The sequence below is a fragment of the Temnothorax nylanderi genome, unplaced genomic scaffold (genome assembly GCF_030848795.1).
Source record: "Temnothorax nylanderi isolate EJ_2023f unplaced genomic scaffold, tnyl_v1.0 TNYL_tig1302_pilon, whole genome shotgun sequence".
In the NCBI taxonomy this organism is placed as follows: Eukaryota; Metazoa; Arthropoda; class Insecta; order Hymenoptera; family Formicidae; genus Temnothorax; species Temnothorax nylanderi.
The window spans coordinates 14,999-24,844 of record NW_027250364.1 but is presented as its reverse complement, the minus strand read 5'-3'; the positions used below and the strand labels follow the sequence as shown (position 1 = coordinate 24,844).

At 37.9% G+C, this 9,846-nt stretch overlaps 1 protein-coding gene across 1 annotated transcript; it reads right to left on the bottom strand.

Annotated features, from left to right (window-relative positions):
- Positions 1–3,856: 3,856 nt before the first annotated feature.
- LOC139787151 (uncharacterized) lies at positions 3,857–5,703 on the bottom strand. Its single transcript, XM_071726240.1, has one exon. It carries the CDS (start codon positions 5,701–5,703, stop codon positions 4,036–4,038), a length of 1,668 nt encoding a protein of 555 aa, XP_071582341.1. The 3' UTR covers positions 3,857–4,035.
- Between the last annotated feature and the right edge of the window lie 4,143 nt (positions 5,704–9,846).

Here is a 9,846-nt window from a genome sequence, read left to right as displayed (position 1 = left end):
ACGTCAGCATACGGCGCACGGGCACGATGGTAAAAACACAAAATGTACTCTGGTATAATACTCGGATTAATACATCTTGTATAATACCAAAAATTGAAGTCCATCAGCAGTCCAGCTTATCATAGAAACCTTTCTTGGATCAAATACGAGGCCTCCAGCATACGCCGCAGCTTTTTTCCTACGCGAGCCATCTAACATAGATCTAGTTTCGTAATAACGATAATATATAAAAATATATTGAGATCTCACCATCGCCTCGCCCCTTCTTTTCAATTTTCTTATCCATCGTTATGTAATCTTTCAAATTAAAAGCATGTAACAACAGATATTCGTTCTCTCCCCTCTTCCGCCTAATAGCGTCATTGATAAAATGTTACCTATATTCATTCAATTCACAAATTTAATTATAATTGCATTATTATATTTTATAAGTGAAATGAGAAATATAATGAAATGTACCTACTAAACAAATGATTTGAAGCGCGAGCGATATAACATTGAGATCATCACTATAGTCATAATGTATTTTACTTCTTTTACCGTCACATGCATTAGATTTAGCACTTTGTCCGGTGTATTGAAGAACGATGGAGTTCCGCTGGTGTGATATCTTTACATTCGTGTTTCCTTCTTTTTAATACCTAAATATTTGTCAAAATTAAGTTATTTGGTCGGATGACAATTTATATACCAATATTACGAGTATCGTATGACTTACTGCACTACAGAGTGATTGCAGACCATAAACTTCTGACTTTTAAGTTCAATTCCTTACCGAAACTTGTGTATCACCAAATTGGACGACCAACAAATCCTTGATTAAGGATTATTTTCCCCTGTATAAATATTACTATATTATTTATGTTAAAGAAATTATCTTATTTACATGCCAGTTATATAAACATAATTTTAATATTTTACAGAATATACCATACTAATTTACTATCTTAAGGCTCCTGGTCCCTAAGCCGAGAACTCCGCGTTGACAATGGCGACGTACCATCGCGGTAGAAATAGAACTAGAACTTTCTCCAATGGAGGATTCTGTCCTTTATGACATGTTGACAACCTTATTTTGTCTTGCAATTATTTTCTTTATTATTCGCTCTGTACTTGTGCTATAACGTTAAACGTATTAGTGAAACTCATAAAATTGACCGAAAAGTAAAATTTGCAAGAAATATGCGGAAGGAACATTCTCCACTCTTTTCGATAGTTGTTCAAACGACTTGTTTTTCGGCTTTTTTTATGACTGTTTATTGTCGAGGGAAAAGAATAGCCCCGGTCAATTTTAGAAGTGTTCTGAAATAATCTATAGTGATTTTTTTTATTGAAAATGTCTTTTTTTATTCGGAATCAAAAGCAAGACAAAATAGTGTTATTTCTCGCCTCAAGAGCAAGAATTCAGTATGGCTGCGATGATTATCCAGGAGCCTTTAAAAACTTTAATTTATTTAAAGAATTATGTATTTTACCCGAAGTAGGGGAGTAGTTATTGATTTTAATCTTCCCATTTTGTTCCAATTGGATACTTTAATGTAAACATTCTCTGCATCAAAACATCAAACTGAAATGCACAGTCGTAGCCTATTATTAAATCGGAATCCGCTTTCCGCATTAAAGTTAACAACTCTTCGAGTAACTCGCTTTCAATTTCGCATTTTTATTACTTCAGTATTCGGAACTTTCAGGAAAACATCACGAATTTACCGCGGCACGGAGTATCTCGTGGATGTGTGACAACTGTAAAAATTGCAAATTAATTACACAGCCTTCATTAAGACATTGTCAATGTCTTGGCAGACGAATGGAAAAATATATCTGCGAAAAGTATTTTAAAGATAAAATAATGAGTGTCTTATTATCTAAGCCAACTAAAAATCTTTTTTCTGTTTCTAAAATTACAGATAAAAAATACTAACATTCTAAAATGTTAATTTAATTATTAAGAAAATGAAAGAAACGATTAATAAATAATGCAACGCAAAAGAAGAAAAATATAATATATATGTAAATATATTAATAAATAAATTACCTTGACAATTTCCTTCCTTAATCCAGTCCTGATCGTGATAATATTTCTTAGACGGCCGTAGTCGATATGGATTTTGATATATGTAACAAATGTATTTCTCAGGAACATCCTTTCCTTTTCTGCGATCTACTTCGCAACTTCCTTCAACGCCACGGACGGGTTTGGTTGGCAAACAGAAACTCGGTAATTTTCAATTAGCGATCCTAATTGATCCAGGCATTCTGCAAGCGCCGACACGTTTGCATAATTCAAGTAACACTTTCGTAATATTTTGCATGGAAATCAAGAATCGAATCGTTTACCTGTTCGTTGTCGAGCATTCTTCGACTTCAAACCCTCCATTACGTACGAGAATAATTTGCTCACGGGATATACAAAGCCATTTGCTTGAATAAAGCTCGTACGCCATTACGCACAGCATCCTTCGGGTCACCTATCTATTAATCAATACAGCAGATATAATAACGTTATATGTAGAAAAAATGAATGAAGATGAGAAATAATACGAGATTAACGTACTTGATAATGAGATAAGGTATAAACGACACTGCTTCAGTTTCTAGATGTGATACTGGTCTTCAATTATTCGCGCCGCCTTGCTGTATCACGGACCACGGACCACGGACCATGGAGCTTTCCGTTACAAAAATCACTCGCGCTAACCACGCGTCATGCGTCATCCCTCACGATACACATTTTTTTTGGTTAGATCCCTCGGATGAGGAAAATTAAAGTGCCGTCAGCACCACCTTAAGGCTATATGACACTGTGTATATATGTATGAGTATGTGTAACTGTGTGTTTATGTCCGCGATGTAGTGAACTCGGTAATGCCGTAGGTGCGTTAGGCCCAAGGAACTGCGCGGATCACTTCCCCTGCGGCCACGATACACATTGACACGTGACGAGGTTAAAACGATATAGACAACATTCGATACGAAGTAACTCGCACAACGCATCGAGATAACCAATCGGCATCGCGGAAAAGAGGCTTCAATTTTTCGATACAAACGAAATTCACTCAGTTAACACGCCTTTTTAAAAGTGGATTATAGAGGTGAGAAAAAATTTTTAAGATTGATACATATATTTTGCAACAGGCTATTATAACCGTAAAATATAAACCTATTACAGATCATAGATTTAGACTTAGATAAGAATTAAAAGTGAATGTGAAACATATGGCAAAGAAAGGATAAAATAAAATTTTTATGATTTACGGAATTAAAACTGTAATTAAAGTTAAATTTATTCGCTGGAGCGAGCGTTAAAACCGATAATAAGAAACAATTATAAAAGGAAAGAAAAAAAAGAAAAAAAGAAAAATAAACGCAAAATTTATAATAATGAGAGAACGTAGGTGTTTCGTTAAGGCGATGGACCTACGGGACCATCGGAGTCTTCCTTCGAGTGGTCGGAGGTGGGCTAATCCACAGGGGATGGCCTGCCACTCTAGCTCGCGAAAGCGATCCTCGAGGGTGTATATCTCGAACATGGGCCGCTGGACAGCGCGGCCCCAATCTCTGAGGGCAACCGTAACCCGGTTCCTCTTTCAACTCGGAGCACGAGGCCCCTCTGCCACCGTCTTCCCTCACGAACGGCGACCTCCATTTTGGGCACAATTTCGTCTGGCGGGAGATGGAGGAACTCACTCCTACGCATCATTCTCCGCGTTAGGTCCTCGATGAGCTCGTCGAGGTCTTCACGTGAATTCTCTAGATGGACCCACAGGAAGGTCGGGGAGTCCACCCGGATGACCTTCGCCTTGAGCGGGCCGCGGGTCAACAAGCTAGTGTTGATGCATTTGATTTCCATGGCTTCGGCTACAAGAATTCGTTGTTAGATTATCTGCATGTCGCAGCATGCGATTATAGGGGCAGGGCGTTAATGATAGATAATGAGGTGTCGTGCAATTCGTCCCCTTTCCCCTTGTGCCCCCCTTTTTTTATTATTATTATATATATATATATATTTTTTTTTTATTATATTTTTTTTTTATTTTACCCTCTGAGTTCGAAAGTATAGGTACTCTCTTTCAAAGGTAGAGAAGGATAGGCGTGTTCCGATTTTCCGTTTGTTGACCCGACAGGCTGGACATTTGCCTGCCATTCAAGATCATGGAGTGGTGCGCTAGCTGACGCTCCTTGTTCCGGATCGTCTTTCGGAGCATTGGCATTTTTAGTTTTAGGCCTTGCCTGTCCCAGATGTAATAAAAGCTGAGTTAATGAATCCCATATTGCTCCTATTAGATATATTGACCACCCATATACTGTATGAAGAGCATATCCATGTACAAGTGTATCCAATATTAATTTAATGCCTCTTATAAAAAGATATATTCCAAGTAGGCCAGCGCTAATATTGCCAAAGATTAAAAATTTGCTCCAGAAATTTTCCCAGGCTGAGAGTGCAATTTTTTCGATTGAAGCCTCGTCGATTAGGTTGGCGAACGATCCTCCACTCAGCACGGTTGATTCTCCCATTACTCCTCTTGCTACGGTGTTAAGGACAGCGGGTCTCTCAGCGGGAAACATTATGTGATCCTTTAGATCTTCCAGATCCTTTTGTGTGTATATGCCGCTGGTAGCGAGTGCTCCAGGGCTAGTGTACTTCCAGGTAGTTTTGGTCATGGGTTTTATGACAGTAGGTGCTAGTGTTTCTATTGGCCTTGGCGTAATTTTATACCAAGAGTCTCCCAAAAGATACATAGGAGGTGCGAAAGAATTACAGTTAATTTGTGTTCCTTGCCGTAGTAGTACGTGTGTTTGAGGCGTTAGGAAGAAGGTCTTATTATTAAACATTACTGGGAGTTGCTCATAGCATTCTTGGGTGTGGACTAATTTTACCTCGACTGGAACGCATTTTATTATGTGGATTACTTCGCCTGCTAGAAGGGCCATATATCCAGGTCCCTTCATAAAATGATAGGCGAAGATGTCGGGAGATTGTGTAGCTATTGCTAAAGCGTTTTGCAACATTTTTAACTCAAGGTTACATTGTTGTAGTAAGATGTTCCTGTACAGTTGATTAATCTGGTTACGGATGTGCTTTTCTACGTAAACGAATTTCGAATTCATATAAGTAAAAAGGTCGAGATTTTCTACACGGCCGGTTCGTTTAGCGATGTCCATTTCAGGTGAAGTTTCCCAAATTACTAATTTTGGGTGTTCAGTTCGAATGAGCGAATATCCACACGCTAAGTCTCTCCCGGTGCTGGTTAAAGCAAAGACTGTATCGTCGGCATTCACAGTATAAGCGGTTTGAGAGTGCTCGTTTACGTTATCGATTACCTTTTCCGCGTAACCTCTATATAAGGTGCTATATGAAGTGAATTTACAGGAGTCATTAGGTATGGACTCCCAAAAGGTATCTCCTCCTTCTATATCGGTGCATCTGGCGGTACTAAAATCACAGACCACTCCTGATCTAAGTTGTATACGGTTAGTGCTTAGTTTAACGTTAGCTAAGTAATCTTGCAAGGTGATTGTGACAGTTGCCTGTACGAGAACATTTGTCCACGTTCCGTAAAGGTCTGAATAGGATCCTCCAGAACATTTTCCGTCGGCGTCCACAACGCCAGTTAGGATCGCCGGGCGACTGGTGGTCTGGTTAGATTTTAGTGCTACTATGTATGTTCCTTTAAATTCGAGAGTTCCATAATAATGCATTCGTATGCATGCCTCCCTGGTTACTTCGTGTATATATGCGTATTTTCCATTTAGAACGTCCGAATTATGAGAAAACATTCCACATTTCCGGATCGTACGATCGATTTCTACTTTGCATTGTATCACTTTTACAGATTCGAATTCGTTGAGCTGCAATAATTGTATGAAGACTTGGCTAGAATTGACCTTTGGTAGTGGAATATCGCATTCTTCAACGTTTATTAATGATAAGGTTGTTAAATTGGTAGTTGGGGAAGTACAATCATATCCTATTATTCCGTAGGTTTGGCGTATCCATATGGTTATTATTAATATTGTGGTTACTCCTTTAATCCGGGGATCCATCTGAAATTTATTGAGTTGTTTTTATAGTATATTGTATCTATTTAATTATTCATTTATTTATTTATTTATTTATTGGTTTGATATGAGAAATTCGCAATCGGTTGGGGTGTACAACTCGGCTATTTTTCTTGATTCTGATTTTCACGTTGTTTTTATTCAGTATTTCTAAGATTTCATGAGGTCCAGTATATTGATCTCCAAATTTACCTGGTTTAGGCCCTTTTAGCAAAAACACGTGGTCTCCAGGTTTAAAGGTTCGAGGGTTAATTTTTTGTCGTAGTGTTTCTTGGATTTGAATTTAGCTTCGACGACGTTTTCACGAGCGTTCGTCTGTATAGTGTGAAGCTGCGTGACGAGATTTATCAAATATTCGTTGTAATTTCCTAATTTATCTTCTGGAGCCAGAGGCTCGCTTGATGGAATCCTGGCTATTTTACCGAAAACTAATTCGTACGGGGTATGTTTTGTTGCTTCATGTATGCTGGTATTATAATTAAACATTGCAAGACTAATCCATCTATCCCACTGCTTTTGCTCATTTGCATATTGTTTAAGATATTCTCCTAATGCATGATGTGATCTTTCTAATGATCCGTTTGATTGAGGGTGAAAGGCAGTTGTGCGAAATTTGCGTATTCTGAATATCTTAGCAATCTTTCTCATTAAATCGCTAATAAAATTTCTTCCTTGGTCGGTCAATATTGCTTTAGGTGCCCCTAATACACAGATAAATCTGTCCACGAAGGCTTCCGCTATTGTTTCGGAAGTTTGATCTGGTAGGGGTACTCCCATGCAAAATTTAGTTAATTGATCTTGTAAGGTTAAAATATATTCGTTGCCTCTTTCGGTTTTGGACAGAGGTCCTACGATATCCATTGCTACCTTGTCGAAAGAAGATCCTGGTGTGTCAGTAATTATCATAGGTTGTTTAGTTTTTACTCGCACTAATTTTTTCAATTGACATTGTAAGCATTGTTGTATATATTGTTGAACGTCGGATTTTAAGTTCTCCCAATAATATTTATGTTTAATTCTATGATATGTCTTTGTAACACCTCGGTGTCCTCCGGTAGGCGAACAGTGCATTTCGCCGATTATAATAGAACGGAGATCTCTAGGAGGGTATTTAATTAATCCGTTACATATGATTAGTTTGGTTGTTGAATTAGTAAATTTAATTGTAAAACAGATTTTATATTATTCCATGGTACATTGTTAACAAAATCTGTTTTTGCGATGCTGAGTGTTTCTAATTTTAGTCTGTCGGCGACGTCCTGTAAGTTTTTTATAACTGTAATAATCTGCGTTAGGGTCATTGTTGGGCCCTCCCGTTGTCCTTCACTGATGGGTAGTGCTATATGGTAATATTTTTTATACTTTACGGCCTTTGCTTTACCTAAGGTAAGCGGGCTCAAGCGTGGGATCTCGTTTCGTTCGAATAGCTTTTGTGATCCGGAATCTAATGGTTTTCCACTAGTGTCGACAAAGTATGCCACGTTATCTTTACGTAAAAATAGCAAATCGCGAGTTTCTATTATATTGCCTTTGAGTATTTGATTATCAATAATGGTGGATTTTATTCGTGGATTTTTATTTTGTGAGCGGGGTCGTCAGATTCGTCTTTCTTATCGTCTATTTCATTATCTTCTATGTCACTTTCTTTGTCTGGCGGATCGTTTCTTTCTTCTATCTCCTCGATTTCATCTCCCTGATCCTGTGATCTTTCTTGCTGATCATGCATATTTTTCGCTGTCTGGCTTCGAGTTTGTATTCTATTATAATTAGGAGGATCGTGGACTAATGCTTTTTCTACAATTTCCGATTTCGGCGGCTCACGCAGTTCTTCCTGCGTAAAAGGTATAGAATCTTTGTTTCTATCAGGTGGATTATCGTTAGGTGGTAAATCTTCCATTTTTTCGTCATCTGAAAGGTATAGATCGAAATCCTCGTCCTCCTCCTCCTCATCAGATTCTTCTAACATTTTAGCAATTGTTTCTGCATCTCTGGGATCATTCGGATTTAAAAGCTTTTTATGATTAATTACGTTGCAGTCTGCTTCTTCGAAATTTACCGGGTTTCTTGACAAGGCATCGGCGTTAACATTGGTCTTGCCTGCTTTATATACTACGTCGTATTCGTACTCCGCTAATTTCAATCTCCAACGGAGAATTCTCATGTTTGCATCTTGTGCATTTTTGAACCAAAGCAAGGGTTTATGATCTGTAACTAGAGTAAATTTTCGCCCGTAATAGATATGGTCGGAAATGTTTGACGCAATATATTATCGCTAAAGCTTCCTTTTCATAGTGTCGTATTTTAGTTCGTTGTCGGTTAAGTTCGCGACGCGTATGCTATTGGCCGATCTTTGTTTATTTCTCCTTGCGATAATATGCCCCCTACGGCAGTTCCGGAAGCGGTCGGTAGTTAAAATGAAAGGTGTCGAAAAGTCGGGATATTGCAAGACTGGTTCTTCGCATAATTTCTGTTTCAACATTTCGAAAGATTCTTCTTGAACAGATGTCCAGTTAAAAGGCGTATCGTTTTTTAATAAATTGTTAAAGGTTTAGCTAATTTGGAAAAATTTGGTATAAATCTTCTGTAATACCCTGCTAATCCAAGAAATTGTTTAATATTTTTCGGTGTTTTTGGCCTAGGGAATTGTCCTTACGGCTTCCAATTTTTTTGGATCGGGTTTAATTCCATCGCTACTTATTATGTGTCCCAAGTACGCCACTTCGGTTTTTAAGAATTCACATTTATCTGGCTGTAATTTCAAATTAGCTTGGCGGAGTCGTTCTATTACTAATTTGTATCTTCTTTCATGTTCTTCTAACGTAGGAGCGGAAATAATAATATCGTCCATGTAGATAAATACACCTTCTATTCCTGTTAGTATTAGGTCCATTAGTCGTTGGAAAGTGGCGGGAGCATTCTTTAACCCGAAAGGCATTCTTACGAATTCATAATGGCCATTAGGAGTGGTAAATGCGGTTTTGTGGCTATCTGCAGGATCCATTTCTATTTGGTGAAATCCAGAGGCGAGATCACATACTGTGAAATATTTTGCATTGCCTAATTGATCAATAATTTCGACAATATTCGGTAATGGGTAGGCATCGCCCATAGTTTTTTCGTTCACACCTCGGAAATCTAATACCATTCTCCAACGTTTGTTTCCTTTTGAGTCTTCCTTTTTTGGCACTATCCAAATGGGTGTATTGTAAGGTGACTGAGAGGGTTTTATGATCCCTGTTTCGAGCAGTTCTCTTACCTGTTTATTTATTTCCTCCTTGTGGATTTGCGGAAATCTATATTGTCGAGTATTTATAGGTCGATCATCTGTTGTCGGTATTTGATGTCGCAACACATGAGTTGCTGTTAATTTGTCTCCGGGAATATGAAATCGATTTGACTATTACTTATGAGTTTTATAACGCTTTTCCTTTCTTCAGTATTTAAATGCTCTAGTCGTAGCAATTTCGTAATCTCCGTAAGCCTATCTTTCTTAGGGTTCTCCGGATGATACAAAACATTCACTTGAAATAATGTCATTAGTCGGTGCTTCTGACATTAGCTGATGTTGCTTTGATTTACGTTTATACCGGAAATTTTCCATTATTTTTTGAATCGAGCTTGTGCGCAAGCCAAAGTTTTTGAAGACGGTTTACTTTTTCTGTTAATTTCATAAATCTTTTCCATATTAGGATTATATGATTTTACTCTTCTCATGAGTTCTCCAATAGTAACATGAGAAGTATTATTCTTATTAATATCTGCACTTTTTATGGGTATTCCAAC

Coding starts and splice junctions, on each gene's coding strand:
- LOC139787151 (XM_071726240.1), bottom strand. CDS start 5,703: ATGCATTATTATGGAACTCTCGAATTTAAAGGAACATACATAGTAGCA.